Below are 21,805 nucleotides of genomic sequence, written 5' to 3'. Positions count from 1 at the left end.
GGGGGGAGGGAGAGAGATCTCTGGGAAAGTAGGAAAAATACTTAGAGAATTACTTTTTTGCGGAAGTTGTGGGTTTCTGACCTTGTTAGGAGCTTGCATTTTTGCAACTAACGTATATTGCCGTTTGCGTTATGTTGTAGATGCATATAACTGGTCTGTGTTGCTGCACTTAGTACTGAGTATTCCTTTTTTTTTGTTTGTTTGTTTGTTTTCCTTTGTGCTATCCTGTTTTACCTGGAATAAAACAAGTCGTAAAACACTCAGTGTTGCTCTGAAGATGTAGGTAGTTTGAACAGTTTAATGTGGCTTGATTGCAGTGCTGCTGCTGACCAGGGTAGTGCTGCCTTTGCCTTCTTCCTCTTCTTCCTGCTGGTTTGTTGTGGCTTTTTCTTTTTCTTTCTTTCTTTTTTTTCCCTTTTTTTTTTTTTTTAACTGCTGCTAATGTTTGTGCAGCTGAATGAACATAGTGGATACATCATGGACATGATCCAGCCAAAAATTAATCCAGCAACCTCTCTTTCTTTCTTCATGGAAGAAATAACCCCCTAAAGCTCTAGTTTTTGATCTTCCTCGTGTGTTGTACATGTCTTTCTAGCTTATTTTCTTTTTGTTGTAGAAGGTAGGAAGGATGTATTTACTTAAAGAATTTCTGGAAAGAATCCTGCTTTGATGCTTTCTTCTGGGATTATTTTTTTTGTTTGCTCTGAGTGTAAGTGAATTTTGATTCTGTATTCAATGTATCTTTTGTCTTCTTCAAAGTTAATGCCACAGAGCTGTTACAGGTGGTGGTTCTTTTTTCATCATGCTGCTATAGCAATACTGTTTCTTGAACTTGTCTTCTCAGTTCTTTTTTTTTCCTCTGTATAGCTGTTTCAACTCTCTCTTCTATTCTCTTCCAATTATTACTGTTAACCTCTGCCCTTTTCTTTTGGTAAACTTGTAACTATTTCAACAACAAAGTGATATTGATATGAAAAGCTAAAAGAAGTTGTGTGCAATTGTGAAGAACATGGTTTTAAGGTAATAGTCCAAGGGCTCTGTCTCCAGATGAGTGAATCTCTGAGGTGAACTACGGAATTGTTCTTTAAATATCTTTTTCTAATGGGAATGTCTTGGGTGGTGGATAGGGAAAAGAAGAGGATCATATATTTTGGTAACTGAACTGCCTCCCAACTGTAATTACCTCTTGAATCCAGAAGGAAATGAGACCATGTTTGTGTGGAGCTATTCTGGAAGAAACCTTCGGTGCCTGGTACGCAGACTTCAGTAAGGACCTGTTTCCATTCACCAGCTCCCCTACAATTTTTCCTCCGTGGACGGGACATTGAGGCTGATTATCTATTTGGGAGCTTTTTGCAGCACTTCCTTTACTGTCTGCTCATGTTGTGCATTGTTCTTGAGAACATGTGAAGAATGCTCAACTCCTTACAGGATTTGGGCCATAATCAAGGCTGACACTGACTGGCATATTGTCAAATTGTACAAGTATCATTTACTGTTAGATAACACTGGACATCCGTTAGTGTCTCCTGGCTAATCAAGAGTGTTGCCTCACATATTCTTATGATGAGAGTGCTAAGGATTCTTGTTGTAGCTGCCAACTTTCATCATCTGAATGGACTGCAAAAGACAGGACTCTAGGGACAGTTGAGAACAGGAAGTATGAAGATTTGTTGTGTTCCCATGAAGCACTGGAGTGACTTTCATAGATTGAGGGCATTGTCTCCAGAAGATGGCTTTTGTCTTGGTTTCTGTTGTTGTTATTGCAGAATAAGCGTGTAGCTATTTCTAAAATTGTCAATCCATTTGTCTGTTCCAGGGCGATTTGATGAAACTGTGATTGAAGAAAGAAGGCAATGTGCTGAAGATCTGTTGCAGTTTTCTGCTAACATCCCTGCTCTCTATAATAGTAAACAGCTTGAAGATTTTTTTAAGGTTTGTTAGTATTTGCAGGAGTATGTGCTTCTTACTGATATGATGAAAGTGTAGTGCTGATTCTGCTTTATTTTATAAAATGTGGACAGCCAGTGAGCTGATTAGGTGTCATACTTCCATGAGCTGAAAAGTTTTATAGGAAGTTCATGTGTAGGGATTTAGGATTTTTGCTTATAGAAAGATGAGGAAAAAGTGATGTTAAATCTAAGTGTTATGCTGGGAAGTAATAAAAATATTGTAACTATTTCTGTATTTTATACAGATGTTTATAGCTTTTGAACTAAATTCAATAGTCTAATATTCCTACTGAATTCCTACTAATATTCCTATTTTCTTCTGATCTGTTGTTATGGATTGAGATCCATAACTGCAAACTTTGCATATAACTAGTCAAACCTGTGCTGCCTGAACAGTGACAGGAGACTCTTGTTCCTCACCACAGAACCTGAAAACAGACCATTTAGATATTTCCATAAGTAATGCAATTTGTGGTAACTGAAGGTGGCCTTCAACAAAACCCTTGTTTTGCTTTGGTTTTTTTAAAGGGAGCGCATTGTGAATTGTATGATTTAAAATGTATGTAGTTAACTTAGAAGGATTCAGTCAGGTTTTGTTTCACCTCTAGAAATTGGTGAGAAACTATACCCAGCAGTTGTCTACTTGTAAAATAGGTTAGAGTAGCATTAGGATTAAAACACCAAGCTTATTTTGCAGATTTACATAGTTTTGTTAAATGTATTAACTCTAAAATAATAGAGCACTTACTAGTTAGGAAAGTTAATTTTGAGTATCACTGCTATATTATGAGACTTTGGTAGTATGCAGCAGCTAAATATAAATATAAATTTATTTCCTTTCCCTCTCTTTTTAGGGCGGGGAGGTGCATGATGGTTCTGAATTGATTGGTCCTGTTGAACCTCTGTCCGATTCTCTGACTGACAACCTGTCTGACTGCAGCTCTGAAGGTCTGCTTTCTTTCTTTYTTTCTTTTTTTTTTTTCATGTAATCTTACAGCTTGATTTATTTTAAAGCAACATGTGAAAGGCAAGTGCCCTATTTGTAGTAATATTAGCATCTGGTTTCTTGTTGCTTTGTATATGACAGAAAGGCCAGAATTAGGATTAGAAACGGGAAGTGTGGCTCAGCAGAGTTCTGTCTGCCCTACTGGAAGCTTACTTCTAACAATAAACTTTCTGGGAGTTTGTTTGGTCCACTTCTGAAATGCTAGTGCTCCATTGCTCAAAATGAATTTCTCTTGGTACCACTGGGAACTGAACCTCCAATCTAAATATACATAATCCTGCCTGCTTCTGAATGGTTGGGCAAACAGTCTGGTAGAGTTCACTACTAATTGTGCCTGAAATCTTTAATTATTTGCAAATAATTTTAAAACTGTATTAAAGATTGATCAGTACAGAGATGACTGAATGTGTGTAGAACATGAAGAAAAGGTCTGAGATTTGAACTGATCCATTAATTTTGGAAGGTTCTAATTCAGCTGTAGATGCTCTAAAGATTGCTACGGCTTCAATGCTTGGTAAAATACAGAAGAGAAGTAGTATCTTTTTTTTTTTAAGAAAGGATGTCTCTTGGATTGGGTATATGGTAGTGGGGAAGACTAAAGCCTGCTACAGCGCTTGGGGAGATAGGCAGTTTGTTTAACCCTTTTACTGTAACTGCCAGTGTTTTTATTTTCCTGAAAAGAATTCAATTTTCTTGAAAGTCTGAAACACCCTATATTAGAGCCAACATGGGTTATATTCAGTTGAAAAACTGGAGATCCCTCGCTTAGCTTGCTAACATTTTCTGGTTGTGCTGGAACAACAGAAGATGCTTCCTTCTTCCTGAAATGGCACTTACTTAGCACACTGTAGAGATGGACCATCTGACTTGGATACCAGATGTAGTGTAACTTTAGTGGCACTTTCCTCACGCTAAGTAGTGGAGCTGAAAGGTAGGGTGCATCACCCTAAATAGACACTATACTAGGACTTCTTATCTGTCYTTAGTAGCTGAGCTAGCCTGAGCATCTCTGCATATCATTGTCTAGCAAGCACCATGCAATCTTTCTGAGAAATTCTTTATTCCAGTCTTTAAAAATTTTAAAAATTTAAAAATTGTAGCTATTTTATGCTGATCTATAAATATGTGGTATTATGCAAATGTTTGTAAAGCTTATTTGAGAGATGTTGAACTATTAATTTTTCTGTGGTCTGTTTCTGGCATAGAACTTGGTTTGGTGAAATTCTGCTCAAATAACAAGAGTTGCTTATTTTTGTTAATAATTTTTTTTCTTCTTTTCTTCTTTCCTTGGAGATTGCAAGTTGGGTGATTTGCCACTGGGATCCCTGTGTCTGGTTCTTTACCCTTAGTTGTATAATATTTTCTCCATGTGCAACCAGTTTTGCATTTTATTTTGCAGTAACTTCTGTGATGTTCATGAATTAATATAAGCATAAACTTTGGTCCTTCTGTGAAGGAACTAACACAGAGGGTTAATTGCAGAGAGTAGTTATCATAAATAGAGCTACTATTTATGTGAAACTATGAGAAATTTAAAGATTTCAGATTTTGATAAAGAACCCATTTTACACTTTGCCTTTATGTAAAAATTGCTTCTGAAAATGCTTAACATACGTGTTTCTATTCTTCAGTTATAAGGGCCTCATTCTTAGAAGAGGAAAAACATTTGCTTTATGTGAGATAACCTTTTGTCTCTTCTGCATTCTACAAAGTGGAAAAATTCTTTGATATGCTTTCTCTGAAGGCCAAAGTGATTTTAGAGGAATATTTGCAGCAACTATGCACACAGGATTTCCAGATGCTGAATGTAACTTTTGTGGAGTTATCCTTTTGAAAAGCTGTGTTGTTTCCATGTGTTCAAAACCAAATCGGGGGTGGGGGGGACTAGGGAGAGAAAGCAACAGCTATGTTAAGTCCTCTAGATGGCAGTGGCAGTACTCAGTTCTAACTTTTCTCCCTTCCTTCCTCAAGGGAATCCTACCTTCATTTAACTTTTCCAAGACTGATTATTAGAGTTAATCATCAGCTAGTGCAATGTGTTGTTTTTTTGTGGGCATTCAACGGCCTCCACATGGGCACCGTTTCTCCAAAACAGTCTCTCCAAAACTCTCTTACTGAGAAGTATGAAGACCATAGCTTACTTGATGCTGAAATCTCCTTATAGGGGTCTGTAGCATTTTCTCACTTTTACCTGTTCTTCCCAAAGATTACCAACAGTTCACTCTGCAGAAGTTTGCATAATAATGGTAGATGGTGACCCTATGGCACTGTGTAAGGCATTGTGCCATTACTGCTAGATCAGTGAACTGGTTGTAGCTTTTATTTGTGGTTTTTTTTATACATTGTGTTGTAGGAAGAAATACCACCTTTTCCTCCAAGAAATAAACATACACAGTTCAGACTCTCTTCCTAGCCTTCAGGCTGTTTGGAAGTGCTGTGATTATGGTTTGTGTGGTGCTAGACTGGGGCTTTAAATCCTGTCCCTCAGCAAAGTTTATTAGCTCGGGCTCTGTGCTATGCTAGCTGTGTTCACACAGCTTCTGGTCAAGTTGGTGCAGAAACAGAACAAACATGAGTTTGGATCACAGGTAAGGGAACTTGAGTCTGTTTGAAATCTGCTGTAGATGTGTATCTAGTATGGGTGGCCAACACACCCTTCCCACAAAACCCCAGCTTTTCCATTTAGCTGCTCTATCTACATGCTCGGTCCGTTCTRCTTCCACCTGTATATTCCCTAACTAGCAATTTTTCTTCCTGGAACAAAATCATCCKACTCTTCTAAATGTTAGTTCATAAATTCTGAGTCTTCATCCAAATTCAATGTTTGTGCTCCTAAATTGGGCAAGTGTACAACCTATCATTAATACACTACCTGGAAAGAAAGCAGTAGACTCATTAACTTTGTGTTGCAAGGTCCCTTCTTACAGGGCTCAGGGCTACACAGGCAGTTATCTTCTCAGTAATTCTTCTCAGCATGGACATTCTTACTTATATTCTTCCCCCCCAAAAGATCAGGGGCATCATCATCTTTCCATCTTCTCCCCTCCTTTCAAGAAGGCTTGTTTCGCTAAGTATCACTGTTCCTTTCTTCTCACAGAAAGTCAGCAGCTGGTCATCTGTTTTCCTTCTTGTCTCTTTTTCTTCTCACTCATCTTAAAGAAGCTGTTAACTTTAGAGAAGATTGTACTTGGTGAGAAGGTATGTGCCTTCTTTCTCTTCTATAAATCGTAAAAGCCCATCTAGCTCTAGAGTTGCAAAATCAAAAAGCAAGTTTGAGTTAGATACCTTGAGTAGCTCCTTGCTACTGCCACATACAATTTGAAGATAAGTCAGAACACTGTGGGTAACCTCTTGACTCTATTGGTAATACAGAAAAAAACAAACGCCAGGTTTTAGATCAGAATTTTCCTTCTCTGTATGCAAACAGCTAAATGTCTTGACCTTGTTGCCTACTTGTTTATTGCTTCAGTGGGTACATATGCGAAGGTTATAAAGCAAACTGCTACTTGATATCCAGCTGGAACTGCCAAATTCATGGCTCTTCCCATATGTCTCATGCAGGATACTACTCTGGAATTACATTTTTGAACTGAAAGTTTTTTTTTTCTTTTTTTTTTCTTTCCCTTTTCTTAGTGTGTATTGGTCCCAGCTTTTCAGGCTCTCTGGTTTTAAGTCTCCTTAGTTGCAAATCATCAGAACAGTGAGAGACAGGTTTAAAATGTTAACAGCTGTTGAATTTAGGTGAGTTGATAAGGTGCTGAGGTTTGAATTAGCCATCCTAAGCAAGTATCTGTGTTTTGTTTTTAACCTTTAAAGCAAGAGGAAATAACAGGTCTAATACTCCTGTCACAGTTCCGATAGCTTGATACCAAAATTAAGATCTCCGATAGCCAGGCTGAAATCAGTTTAACATTATATATTTTTACCTTTAGTAGCGTCATGTCCTTTTATTTTGATGGTAAGTGAACAGCTATTTTGTTGTTATGTAAAAGGATGTCAGAAACATTTTTGTTGTTCTTCTTTTCAGTTCGGAAGGATTTAAGCGGGCTTGATGATGTGACACTTACCAGTCAATCAGAATGTGGAGGTGAGAGCTGGGCGTTGTTTCCATTACATTTATATTATAAAGTCATAGTTATGTGTGAACGCTTTTCGTGGATGTTAATCCTTACTGAATGAAATGGTGTAGATGTGAAAAGTCTTTTCTGTCATTTGTGCGCAAATATCCCTGCTAAGTTGCGGGAAGTATATATGCTCTCAATTTATGGAAGATACAAAATAAAACRTGTAAGCTCATGTATTTCAGTGAAATTTGAGCTAATAACTAGCTGTGAGTTATGTGAACACGATGCGTTGCCTATAGTAACTGTTGTGTGAATTCTAGCGCCTAATTTAATATTTTTGTGATGCTACGTCTTACCGGCTAGTAAACTGACTGTAAAACAGTTTTTTGARGGTTTCTTCTGACAGTAATTTGACTTACCCCACACAGGGAGGGGTTAAAATCTTTGTTAAAAGTTAAAATCTTTGGACTTAAAGTTTGAATTGGAGCTAGAATGTCAGGTGCTGTGATAAAGAGTTTTGGAGGCTGATATGGTGTGTAAGAAATAGAGTAATAGATGTCCTTCTGACTTGCACTTTCAGGACTCTCCAGTGACAGTGACCTGATCTCCCTGACAGTTGACGTCGACTCCCTTGCTGAATTGGATGATGGAATGGCATCTAACCAGAATTCCCCCACCAGAGCTGTTGGCATTGGCCTTTCCTCTGAGCTCCCAGCACAAAGCATGGTGGCATCTGAGCAGGAGTGGAGCAAAACTGAAGGCGAGAGAGAGAGCTTTGGTTTGTTTAGTGGAGGCTTAAAACCTAAGCCTGGCAAACAAGATTACTTGGAGAAAGCAGGGGAGTTGATAAAACTGGCCTTGAAGAAGGAGGAGGAGGAAGACTATGAAACTGCCTCCAGCTTTTATAGAAAGGGGGTTGATCTGCTTCTGGAAGGTGTTCAAGGTATGGATCTTCTCACTTTGATTATGAGTATTTGGTTGTGGTGTCTCCTTAGTTAACATCTGCTTACTGTGCTGCACAAAGTAATACGACATACAGAATGTGTGCTTGGCTTTCATGTACTTGATTGCTGCTGTGCATATGTGCGAGAGAGAAATCTTTCTTTGTGAGACTGAATGATAATTTAGGGTCTCATCCTCCAAGTGCCAGATATCTCMTCTCTTGAAACTGCAGCACAACCTCAGACTTATAGGTAAGTAGCAGAGCACTATTTAAAAAATTATTTTTCCCCTCCTTTCTCCTTCTCTTTTATTATCTAGGCATTAATTAATATGTGGCACTTGCACCACTGTTGAAACATTATTTAATTTACATGGTTAAGTGATGAGGATTAATTATCTCCATTTTATTCATGGAGAGAAACAGACTCAGGTTACCTTTCCGAACACAACGGCATTAGAACTATTTTTTGGGTCTCAGCCTATTTTATCTTCCACTGAACTGTTCTCCTTTTCCTAGCTGAAAGACACATACAAGCTTACATCTCCACACTGCTGGAGGAGAACAGGATTAAAAGAAAAAAGAAAAAAACCACACCTCCCCCTGCCAAATAAAAAAACAAAAAAACTCTTTGGCATGTCGATGCATATCTGCAAAGGCTGCTGTTAACTCACTGTATGCAACTCCATGCAAACTTATGTGGACTCTTCTTAGTCTTTGTCAGTCAAGGAACAATTTTTTTTTTCTTCTTTAACCTCCTAGTTCTTGAGAATCTGCGGAGATAGCTGCATTTATTTGTATTTTGTCCAAGAAGACTTTAGAAGTATAAAGCACAGGAAAGGGTTTGTCCTTTCCTGTAGTGAATTCAGCGTCCTGCACAAATCAAACAATTAGGATTAGAAAGCTGGCTTTATTTGACAGTATATAGCACAGATATATTATGCTGCTCAAGAGCTGAGGTTCAGTGCTAGTATACCAAGGCATATATAAGCAGAAGCCTTTACATGGCAGTAGTCTGGAAACTCTGAATGGTTCTAGGGATGAAAGTTACCTTCTGAGCTCTTTCAGCAGGGGCTGACAAAAAATAGTCATGAGAATTGAGATGTGGGCCAAGCAAATGTTTGTAGCCTTGACTTAAAGTGTCGTTTTACTTTTTGTAAAAGTAAATCAATCTCTTTCTTTTGAAGTCCTAGTAATATCAGTAGGGTTGATGTTTGCTTCTTGTGACTTTTTAATAGCATCCTACCTTTCTTTGCCCATTTTGTCAGTGTGCATTTCATTCTTATGTTCAATGTGTTGGCAGTCCTTCTGATGGAAAGCCCAGCTATTCATTCTTTACTAATGTACTTTACAGGCCTGTGTGCCATTTGGTTATGGTCCTCTGACCTCCTGTTTTGTCATAACCACTTCTATCTTCTAGCCATAATACAAGACTGCTGTGATGCAGTTTCAAACTGGTAGTTGGTATTTCAACCTCAAAAACTTCCTTTATTTAAACCATTGCAAGCTGCTGGGGCATCAACACAAATCAAGCTGAGCTGTAGTAACTGTGTGTGCATACTTGAACTGTGGCAGTGGTTAAACATGTTGGTTTTGAATCTGTGATAGTCTTTATGCTACTGTGTTTACCTTGCAGTTGTGAAAGGCTACACTTGCRTGCATAGTAAATAACTGGCTCAGCKCATGCATARTAACTCATTAAACTAGGGTGGGTTGAACCCTTCAGTTGCAATTGCTAACGTTTTCTGCAAGGGCTCCTTGCTTCTTTGCTATTGACACATTTAATATATATATATGTGTGTGTGTATATATATATATATATATGTATACACATGTATATGCACATACATAAATATATAAAATATAAAGTGTGTGTATATACACACTATGTGTGTGTATATATATATAAAATAGCTACATATATATGTCAATAGCAAAGAAGCAAAGAGTATGTATGTACGTACACACAGACACATGCACACACACATATTTTTTTTGCGTCTATCTATCTATGTATATCTGTGACTCATCCAGCTACCTCACAAGTGCTAATTTTTTTTACTGACCCAATAGTGTCCATGCTTTTCAGACTAGAGAAATATCAAGGAATCTCAGAAACATGATAAATACTCTGCCCTGTTTGTTTTCCTGATACCTGTTTGTTTTCCTGATACCTGTTTGTTTTCCTGATACAGCTCAGACAGTACAATAAGAGTTGATAACAAATTTATGGTAGTGTTACCCATAGAGACAGAGGTTTCTCAGTGCCTGAAGAGATATATAGCCAGCACCTGCAAATTCTGTGCAGTCTCTGGCATTTCATCCTCGAGGCAGGGAATAGCTAGACTGAATTACTTTTCAGCTGGCATTTTATCCCTTGGGAACATAAATGTACACAGGCTGGTTTCTAGCAGTCAGCTTTCTTTTCTGCTTTCTCTGTGTTACTCTGTGTGGCTGTGRAGGAGGAAAAAGAATGGATGGTCGTCCTCTGCTGGTCACTTCCCCTGGTTTTGGATAGATCTAATTCATCATGTCCTGCTCTTAGAGTTTCTGTAAGCTGGTGAGGAGAGTCTGATGTCCTCTTTATAATAACAAAGTTGATTCAAACACCTTCCTAAACAATGAATACCTTTAAGTTATTCATGACTTTTACTCCTTATAGCTGCCTATATGTCACTATTTTTAACTACTTTATGACTACTTCATGAAGCTAACTACTTTATGAAGCTTATGTTTAATGTTGAAATATGAATATTCAATATAGCTTGCAATAAAAACCCTTCACTTAATCAGTTTAGCTACTTAAACACATCTAATTATATATTTCATACATAAAACTATGCCTCTTCCAAAGATAAGGATGGTGCAATTGTTAAAACATGTCTCTGATCTTATATGTAATTGACTATTTTCAGCCTGTTTTGTATAAATTAGCCTATATATGTATAAATATATACAAAGGACACCATGTTTCACTTTTAGATATTAGTGTTTTACCTTAAAATGTGTAGTTTTTCTTTAGAAGATATTAGTGTTTTACCTTAAAATGTGTAGTTTTTCTTTAGAATGGAGTGAAAATGACTTTTGCATGTAAAATGTCAATATGTATTTTTGCCACTTGGTGGCACCAAGAAAATAGAMATTGACACGAAAAAATTGGAATCAGAATATGTAACCAGGGCACCAGGGAAAAAAGGAAGAATCATYGCCAGTTCTCTATTTGAAACTTCTCTCAGAAGTACCTCTGGAATATAAAGCCTCTKTGCTGCTTCTTTTTACTTCATATAAGAAGATCTTTTTAGTCCTTAAGACTGGCTTATCAAAACAGTGTATGAGTAAATTTATTACTAGAACTTTATAGACTTATGTTGTTTAGTTTGAAGTAGTTGGCTTCCATAAAGGCAGTTGGAGTATGCTGGAGGCTTGCATTTTTGATAACTTTCTTCTGAGTTGATGGCAGTAATGCTGGAGGAGGCAGGGCRTTGCCCATACTCACACCAAAGAAATGTCTCTCTTTACTAGATATTCATCTCTACATATATACTCTCTGAAGTGTGGTGCTGTTAAATATACTGTGCAAGCTGCCCATGTATTTTCTTCTTTTACCTCTTGTAGTGTTTTAGTGCTATATCTTTTAATGCTTTGTTTACAGTGCTGCCAAAAAGCCTGACATGCGGTGCCACTTAGGCAGTGGCATAAAGTCTATGTGCATTCTGAAACGCTCTTGTGTAGTGGACTCTGGACTTCTGCTATATAGACATCTTGGGCTTAATTCTGCTTTGTATTTGCCCTCCGTTTGTAACAGAGCTCCCTCATATCTAGGGAGAGGGAATAGTTGCGCTTGTTTCCTTTCTCCTCTGAATACATACAGATTCTGCTGCCCCTTTTGCATTTGTTGGGCATTGCTGTGTGCAAGATTGTGGAGCTTTTGGAAAGCAGGTTTATAATGCTTGTAGGATAGAGAGTTAGAAAATGTTCAGGCAATTCTTTGGAAGCTGAAACCTGGAATTCAAATCTTCCAGCTTTTTAAAAATTCTAGAAGATAAATGTATTAATTGATAGAAAAATTGGCTCATAAATATAGCTGTTCCTATGTTAGCATGTGAAAGCACTTTCAGGTCAATGTATTGCTTCAGGCCCAGTGGTGGAAAAAAATACACTAATCAATAGCAAGCTGCCAACTTCTAGTCTGAAAGTTAACTATTTTATGCAAGTTAGTGCTTTCCCTGACTTTGATGTAGAACATGGTTTATTTTGGGTATAAAAACAGATCAAGAAGCTGAAGTTATGGAAAGAGTAAAGGAAGGAGTCKTATATGTTTGCTTCTCCTCTTTTGCCATCTCCAACCATTCTCAAGTTATATTCATTATGAATCTTGGCACTATGAGCTGTRTGATGAAGAGATAGCTAACAGTTGCCTATTGCTGTTTTTTAGGAACTTTCAGTATGTGATGAAAGCTCATCAGGAGCATTTCAGAAGATGGTTGGGAACCTTTCAGCGATATATTCAATCTAATTAGTGTGGGAAAGTACAGGGTCTGATCCATAGGATTAAGAAAGCAAATTTACATTAATTGCTAGTCCATTACATATGAAGCTCCATGTTACACATTAACATCCATGGATGGAGATGATCCATTTACTCTCTTGTAGATTTGAAGCGTTTGTTTTCATATATGTAGCAGCTGCAGTTGGGTACAATGAATATTGATTCTTTAAGGGGTTGGTTTAGCTAGGCAACAGGTACTTCGTTGCATGAAGGATGTGCTGCCCCTTAAGTCAACTTAGCAGCCAAAAGCTATGTTTTCCAGGTGTTCCCATTTGTGTTCTGCATGACTTGTAGATAAGCTATTGGTGTCTTTGAAAGCAGACTGCAAATGTCAATTTCACGCTGCTTTATGTTATTTTAGTGTTTATCCAGTAAACAGAGCTGGAACAGAAATTACAGAAATTACTGAAACCTCAATGAAATTACTTTGACTTTTAACCCAGAAATGGATGTACAATGAAATACTGGGAATACTTCGGACAACTTGATATTTCTGGACATACTGAAAAGCAAACCAACTTGTATCTAATTACTGGGATTATGATGGGCTATGATTTGAACCTGTGATGGAGCCAGGGATGCAAAAAGGAGCATGCTTGACAGAGTGCCAAAAAGACAATGCTTTATCAAAATCGGAAGAAGAGCCATGGCTGTTTCATGAGCATGTTTTGGGCTTCCAGAGTGAAAAGCACCTTTGCCTATTTGTTGAATGGTGCTTATGAAGCTTATTTCTGCCACAACACAATAGCTATTTTATATTCCTTTCACTTGTTAAATTAGGTCCTCTGAATAGTCTTTATCATTAAGGGTAACAATCTCTTAGGCAATTGAATAGTTTTTTCTGCGAATCTGTTTGGACTACCCAACAGTTATGCCTGATTAAAGCAATATTTTTGAGGAAACGGTAGAGCTGATTTCTGAGAGGGGTCGAGGTACACTGGTTGGCTATCAGCCAAATTAAAATGAGGAACTTTGTGCTAATATTAGGTGTTCAAGATTGAGCTGGTGAGCTTAAGAACAGTTTCCATTGGCCAGGGAGGCATAGAGGTGATGATGTATCAACATACATTGGGATGTAAGCTGATGTCTGTAGGGAACCCTTAGAGTTGCACTGGGCCTCCCAGGGAGGGGTTAATGTTTCTTGCTGGGCAGGGTGACTGACGGAATTGTCATTTTCCTTACCCAATCTCAGACCTTTATACTCATATGATGCATCATCACTGTCACCTTATCTGTTGTAACTTTGCACTTCCAGGGAGTATGGAACSACTTGACAAAGATTCCCTGTCCTGTTTCATTCTGAGGAGCTGAAACTGTCTCTGTATCCTGGTTTGTGAGGATGCTGTAGGACCGTTTGGACTGGGCTTCCTGTACACAGTGCTACCCATCTTACAGGCCTTGTACAACTGTGACATCGTAGCTTCTCTTGCACTASGTTAGATGTTTGTGGGAGGGCTGATCTATTGACTAGCAATGGAATTAACAAAGGATGTTGAAAATATTGCAGTTTTCTTTATATAAAGTCGTGTAATCACACTGCACTCCCAGTGGTGCTGAAATCCATGTTAATGTGGGCTGTGAACTGCTTATTACAGATGTGCATTGGCTTCCAAGCTCATTGCAGGCTGTAGAGAACTCAGAGCTGACTTGTGCCATAGGATCCATCACATGGAATAAATGTTGGATGGATTGTTGGCTGAGTAAAGCCATTCCATATGCAAAATTACTGGGTTTATATGCCTCAGTATGGTGAAGCAGCAAAATATGGCATCTGTTAGTAGAGGTGGAGTCTGTTAATTATGAATACAGCCAGATTCAGGTATGTATAGAAATACTCAAGGCTAAGTTTTGTTTAAACTTCAAGACTTCTCTGCACAAAGAGGCTGATAAAGAGCTGGGTATTGGTATCATCTGCCCAGCTTGGAGCCTTACAATACATGTACAGGTAACTTGTAGCAGTGACTGTAAGCCAATGTGTAGGGCGTGATGCAGAGATGACTCTGAATGCAGTTACTTAGCATGTGAYTATTAAAGAATAAATAAATATATGACAGGATGGGCTAAAAAAAAATCTGTTCTGCCCCCCATATCATGGGGGAACAGCTAGTTGCATTGGTTTGGTTTATCTGGCCTTTCCAAGATATTTGAGTCTGTCCTTATAGCAGCTTTTTGCCAAGTTGCTGCTAAGGAGCTTGTGCAAGGTGCTCTGCAGCCTCTTTGACAGACTCTCTTCCTGCCCGCACGGCCTTTTATCTCAGCTGTTGTTAGCCAGCACTCAGCTACAGCTAAGTGCATTAATCTCCTTGTGACTGTTGCTATGTAGGGCTTCTACCTCCCATCAGAAGACCTAGTAGAGTTGCTACACTTCTTTCAACATATGGTGCGGACAGAACAGACTGATCTAGTTGATAGTGCAGTTTCTGTCCACAGGTGAAAAAATTGAAATCTCTGGCTGTAGAATTAAATGACTCAGGTAGGGTAGGTGAATTAGCTGAAACAGAGAAGTTGCATAGATACGTTTAAGGACATGATGTCACATGCTAATTGGGGTGTATGCGTTTCTTTTTTTAAAGCAGCTTTTACTAATTTGATTTCTTCCTTTTCCCATTCTCCTGCCCTTTTTGCCATCCCATATTTTAAAATAGCATGTCTGACTTAAGAGCTGTGTGGAAAGACTAGTATAGATTTGATCTCTACAGGGCCTGCTGTTGGCTCTTCAGTTTTAGAGATTCAGGCTGTTAGTGACCCTTTTCCTCTCCTTAGTAGTGGAAAGATACTATTTCCCACAGTACTCTATAAAGATACATATAAAAGAACATATGAATTCTATTAATACATGGATGTGAGTACTACCAGACTGTCAGGACAATCTCATGGTGGTTGTTTTTTTCATTTCTGTTGTTCTTTATTTCTATAAGACCTTATTCTTCAAACCTCATAACTTCTAACTCCAGAGGTAGGTGTCTGTGTGCCTGGATTTCCTCTGCTCTGAAAGTAGCAGCGTTTGTGGTTGCTAATTCTCAGTCAGACTAGTTCTGTTAGTTAAGGAGGAAGAACGTGGAGAAGTTTGTCCATCTTTTCCTCTGTGCTCGTGGCCTGTGTAACTATTTCTTTGCTTGAACTGTCAAGAGTCCTCTCCTCCTACTGCTGTGGTGCTTGTTTTGGAGAACATGTTGCTGCTGTCACCATTTTGTTTTCTTATCCATACTAGGATGCTGTTACTTCTCCTTCTGCCTTGCAGCTATCAAAGTCACGGATTTTTTTCCCTTTATTTTTACATACTTTTACAGGAATGTGTCTGGGGATGTTTCCCCAATGTGAAATCCTACTTTGCTGAAATGCCTTGCAGTTTTAGCAAATGGATGGGAAATTAAGCTTTTCCTCTCTGAAGTGTGGGATGTGGCTGTCTGACCATCCCTTTTATATTTTTCCAGATAGTCATGCATACAGTTGAAAAATTACCACCTTAGGTCTTTCACAGAAGAGTTTCTCTATAAACAGATGTTTGTTGATTAACATTTCTGGAAAGTTTTATTTTTTATGATCTTGAGTCTTACTGAATCCTGCATATTGGTCACTTGAACACATTTCACCCAGATCATTCTCCTATGTAATCTTAACTTTTGTACATGTACCAGCTTTTTTTTCCCCAGAGAGCTATTTAGAGAGACGCTTACGCCATTTAGGTGAACCTTAAGTTTGGAAGTTAACTGTTAACTTCACAAGAATTGAAGATCTGCATGTGTCTAGAGCAACCTACAATGAAGAAGGCATGCACATAAAAACATAGACATAATAGCTATAAACATACTGGAAATTTAGAAGGAAGATTCCTAGATGTCCATTCACTGTCACGTATTCTTCAGCGTATGCAATTTCATTTTTAAGTTGCTTTTCTTGGCTGCTAGACTGTGGTACTGTTCTGAGCCTTCGAAAGGCAAGAAAGGATAGTTCTGATGGATGTGATGCATCTTAATCAATTTTTGATGTGATCTTTTCCTGTCCCCCCGCCTTTTAATTTTGGAAGAGTCAAAGTATTTTACCACAGTGAGGTTAATCTTTTGTGTCTTAACATTTATGATCTCGTTTTAACACTATAGTTTGACTACCACCCCAATGTAAATCATTATTAATATAACATATAGCATACTAGAGATGACCAGCTAGTGGGCTTATTTCACAATTCAAGCAGCCACCTGCTCCTGAAAGCTACCGTATCTCTTTCCTGGATCCTGAAGTGTCTATCTACCCCAGCATCTGCCATGTTTCACTTTTGTAATTGTTTGAAAATAAAAGCTTACCCGCTCTTCTGCAAAAGTTTGTGGGGGCTCATTCTTAAATCAGCAGCTCTTTCCTTTTCTGAAATAAATGGTGAGGTTATAAAACTGTGTCCAAAGTGGTCACAAATTTGTGCAGGATTGAGTCGCATTGTCACTTACAGTGTGCCTGAGCTTTTGTTTGGCTAATATGGACAAAGGAGTCTGCTTCACATGATGTAAGAAGTGTTTGCCCTAAGAAGAACAGAGGTCCTCTTGAACCAATTAGGCAAAAATAACAGCTGGGCTACCCACTAATAAGGAAGGTGCTGCTAAACCTCTTTTCATTGTGAGAAGAAATAAATCTTTTAAGGCTTACTCCCTTGCATTTTTATAGAGAGCAATTCTTTGAAAAATTCAGCAATCCAGCTGGGTGATATGTGCAGGAAGACTGTGAAGAAGATAAAGAAACTTTTAAAAATAAAAAATGGTATTATAGCTATTAGATTTGGCAATTATAAATGTTTCATTGAAGATTTCCGTATTTAGAGAAAGTTTTACTGTTTAAATTGTTAAGTACATGGAGTTTGGGGTTAGCACAACAGGCAGTCTCCAGCAAGTTCCTTGTAGCCTGCTCTGCYAGAGGACATTCCTTCCTGAAGCACATCTCTTCTGATATGTTCTTAAACAAAGGCAGCCCACATATATTTTTAGTAAGTCTGAGAGAAAAGCAGGAAGATTGGGAATAAGGAGGTTACGGAGGATTGAGAGAGGTAGTGCTAACTTAGTCTTGCCTCTTCTGTGGAAGTATCTATGTCCTGGTGAAGCTGGATAGATGGGGAATACTGAGGTTCTCATGGCAGATTGACCCTCGCTGAGAGAGCCTGTAGTGCACTGTGTCTGTGTGTGTGGGTGCTCTGGAGGCGGTCAGACACAAGGAAGGAATAGCTGCTATAATACTAAATATATATATATATATATATATATATACACACATATATACACACACACTGTGATTTACTGAACGTATGATACTGTATATGTTAATGACAAATGATGGCTAGAGCTATGTTTGTTTATTGCCATCCAGTAAGTCCACGCAATTTCATTCCACCCTAGATCAGCGGAGGAGTGTTAACTTGTCACTAAACTCTTAACAGAGCGAGTTTAAGGGCATGTCCTCCACGCATCCGAGACATGTTTTTGTTATTGCTGTAGATTATATTGAAACAAGAACAGATTTCTCTGTGGTTCTTATTTCTTGGCTTTTGTTGTTTGTGTTGCATGTAGTCACCTTTCGTTAGCTTTTTGCTATTAACATCTCAACATTAGTATTTCCTATATGATACAATTATAGAGGATCTGGTACCTGAATAAACAGATAACTGAACTGTTGCATAACACTTCAATATTGAGTTAGTTAATTTTTTAAGATGTGTACTGTTCTGAAGTGCCAGGATATGTGAATAGAAAACTCTTCTTAATATTGCTACTTTTCCAGGTGATACTGTTATATGCATACTGAGGAAATACTTCTCTATACTTTTCATTTGAATCAATGGTCTATTGGGAAAGCAAGCAGGCAAGTCAAAGATGAACTCAGTGGCACAATTATTCTGGTATTTGCAGCTTGCTTCTGTCAAACRCACAAGCTCATTTGAATTTGGTAAGGGATGTCTTTTTTGTAGCTGAACTGTCCTTAGAAATAAAAATTAAAGAACAAATTTTAAACCRTTGGCTGCTGTCCTAATGTCTTGGCTACTATTACTTTGGTCAGTGGGTGGCYTGGTCAGCCTTTCCAAAGCCAATTTTCATTTTAAGATATTTTTATTCCTTTCAAAAAGGCAAAGCTTTTGGAAAATGAGAGAGCAGCCTGCTTGTGCTTGTGTAGATGAGGGCTTATATGTGTAACAAAGTAGATGTAGAGTTTTTATATTCTGTTTGCAGTAGTAGTAAACAGCGCATCTAAAATAACCACTTGCACATCGCAACAAGCACATCATCATTTGCTTAAAAAGAGTTATAATTACAGTTGACGAAGCATGGACACCATAAAAAATGCATTAGTTTGGCTTGACACATTAATTACCTGTTTTTGCAGATGTTTTTATATATTGTTGTGTGAACAGTTTACAAAATAATTACAGGAAAGTCATATGGAAAATAAACTAAGTGGGTGGTTTCTCGCCTTAATATTTTCATTCATGTGAATCTGTGTGAGGCACAGCTGCTCTGCAGCAAATGCACAGAGAGAGGGAGAGAGACGAGGAATCTTGAGGGGTTTTTATTCTAAGGTCTCTATCATCAGCATTACCATGCTCTTGCATCTTGCTTTAGCAGCATAGTTTTTAAACATGTAAAATGACATTACTGATTTAATCCCCATGATCAGGAGGGGGAAAGCTTTGATCCTGATCAGATGAAACATAAATCATCTAGTATCTAGGAAAATAAATGAAAAATCAATATTATTTTAAGCAGGATGAGCTTTTATGAGCAGTTGTAAAGATTCATCAAAGGCTTTGACACAGTTTCAACATTTCCTGTTTGCTGCTGTTTAAAGAAAAATGCCTTTCAAGTTATAAATTGTAATTAAAGAGAGATAGGTTATTGTAGACTGACCTCAAAATGGAAGTAAGAAGTCAGTATGCTCGCACAATGTTGGTAAAATGATGTTTATTAGAAATAAATTTGTTCATTCTCTTAAAAGTACCTATCTTGGGTAACTTTAAAAACATTATCATAAAACAAGCAAATGTGATACTGCATTTTCTATACACATTGTCTGCCTCACAGCTTTAATATCTGTTAAATATTCTGTGTCTTAAAACTGTGCCTTAATGATTTATTTGATTTTAAGTGAAGAGTTTTATGACCTGAAATTTARTGTAAATACTGAAGATTATTTTTAGTTTAATAGGCTGTTTATTATTACTCATCACCCTGTGTTTAAGGATTGTTAAGTAACATAGCTTAAATTCTTTTTGGAATTAATAGCCTGTATTTCTTTATAAGTTTCTATGAGATATTATTGTCTGCTTAAATAAGAAGTCATATTAAAATGCATCTTTTTGTATTTCCTTRGCTAACCTAATACAAACAATAATAAAACCAAACTTATTTCCATACTTCCATAAATCCAGTTCTGCTGTTCTCACACAAACATGTGCCTTGTGTTACAATATTTAGAACTTGAACTGATAATGATCTTGTTCATGAATGATGCAAAAACTTGAGTAATTCTTTGTGTGTGTGTGTCTGTGTGAATCCACATCCTCTTTTATGGCTGAAGATTTTAATGAGTGAACGGTTTGTAAATGCTTTTTAACAGAATACACAGGAAGGTAAAGTAGAAGGAAAACTGAAATTAATGTCTTGTGAAAATAGAACAAAGACAGCTCTAAAGGGACACCCTATCTTGTTTGTGTTAATTACTCAAAAATTACTGAAGCAATGAAAAAAAGGCAGTAAACATCCACATTAAATCACATAACTAGTAGGTAAGCAGTAAGCTTGACTTTTATGATAGCCTTAAACACTAATCTAGCAGCTTTCTACCAGTTTGCTTGAAGAAAATGATAACTGAAGAGTTTAATGTTGCTGTGCAGATGATTTATTTTCCCAGAGCAACTACCAATTTGTGTGTTTTAAGAGAATGTGGACTATCACCCATGGACTGGTACAAGAAAGTTTTATGTTGCAGTAAGATCAAATGTAAAGATGAAAGCAACAGTTAGTCATATTTTAAGAAATTGCAACACATTTTAATAAAAGGTATGTATCTGTTCTCCTCAGGTAAAGCCAAACTCAAGTTCAAACAGTTAAGTCTCATCTTTTCCTGGATGGGAATAATACTGGCAGTCTCATCTAAGGGAATTTCACCAGAATCCTACCAAATGGGGGTTGATAAAAGAGATGCTGGAGTTGGCAGAAAGATCTCTTTTCTGTTAGTAATTTCTTTCACTCTAAGAAATTGGAACATACCCATAATATTGTAAGCTGAATATGTACTGAATTTCTGACTGTACTTGGTTTGGGAAGAAGCTAGACAGTCCAAAATATTTACCAATGCTTTATATCCCYATCTAAGGAGGTAAAAATCACTTTTCCCCTCTCCTGCAAGATGGATAATAAGATTTGCAATAGATCGCAGAACTTGGAAGATCTCTTCTGTCTCTTCCATTTATCCTCAATGGAGTCTCTGTGTGGCAATCCTGTGCCTTTAGGTAGTTTGTAGTCATTATTGGGAAGGGACTTATTTTAACAGGGTMAAAATGACTAGGACTAGACCATGAAAACATGGTATGGGAAAGAGCCTCTGCCTGGATCGTGCTGTGTTTCCTAGGGTCCTTGCTCTCTGAGTCTAAGGATTGCTTAATGCAAGGGCAATGATTCATTCCTTCACGTGGCAGAAACAGTCTTGCTGAGAATCTGCAACAGAGGAGCTTTCTCTCCTGTTCCCTAAACTTTCTTGAGAGACCTGGTACTTACTTTTTTTATGGTACAGAATAATGAAAAACTATGCCAGAAGAAGCAACATTGGGGCCCACCTTGCTCATTCAGGCATACATTTTCCTGTCTTAAAAGTGTTTTGGGAAAATTGAACAGCTGGACGACTTGCGGCTCCTCCTTTGCTTTAATAGCACAGTCGCTGTTTAGCCAAATGAGGTAAACTAGAGGATCAGGGGTTGCCCCTTATGCCTTTTCTGTGTCCCACCAAATTCCTGAGATGTGCGTGCACACACACAGGCATGCATGTTGCTGACCACGAACAAAGCAACATGGACAGGATAGTGCATTTACAGGCAACTATATAAACGTGGACAGCGTGAACAGCCCCCATCCTCTTACTACGTGCTGCTGCTTGGGGAAAGACCCTCTGCTCAGGTCTCCCTGGTAATTGGTCCTCAGATTCCTTCTCTCTCCAGTATCCAGCTCTTGGATATTTTGTCTTGCTTGCCTGCTAGCTTGGCTTGAAGGATAGGAGTATATAATACAGAAAATAAAGAGCATGCTCATATAGAAAATAATGAGGAAT

At 37.9% G+C, this 21,805-nt stretch overlaps 1 protein-coding gene across 4 annotated transcripts in view; it reads left to right on the top strand.

Annotated features, from left to right (window-relative positions):
- The window catches only part of RPS6KC1 (ribosomal protein S6 kinase C1), an 87,149-nt gene that overhangs the window by 13,622 nt on the left and 51,722 nt on the right, over positions 1–21,805 (top strand). For all 4 annotated transcript variants that reach the window (XM_085300136.1, XM_085300134.1, XM_085300137.1 and 1 more), the window contains 4 exons: positions 1,820–1,935; positions 2,807–2,900; positions 6,986–7,045; positions 7,603–7,965. In XM_085300136.1, coding sequence (XP_085156262.1) covers positions 1,820–1,935; positions 2,807–2,900; positions 6,986–7,045; positions 7,603–7,965 — 633 coding nt within the window. The remainder of the gene's footprint in view (positions 1–1,819; positions 1,936–2,806; positions 2,901–6,985; positions 7,046–7,602; positions 7,966–21,805) is intronic.

This window comes from Rhea americana, unplaced genomic scaffold (assembly GCF_003343005.1).
Source record: "Rhea americana isolate MKP2758 unplaced genomic scaffold, rheAme1 scaffold_160, whole genome shotgun sequence".
In the NCBI taxonomy this organism is placed as follows: Eukaryota; Metazoa; Chordata; class Aves; order Rheiformes; family Rheidae; genus Rhea; species Rhea americana.
This window is presented reverse-complemented; position numbering and strand designations above follow the sequence as displayed.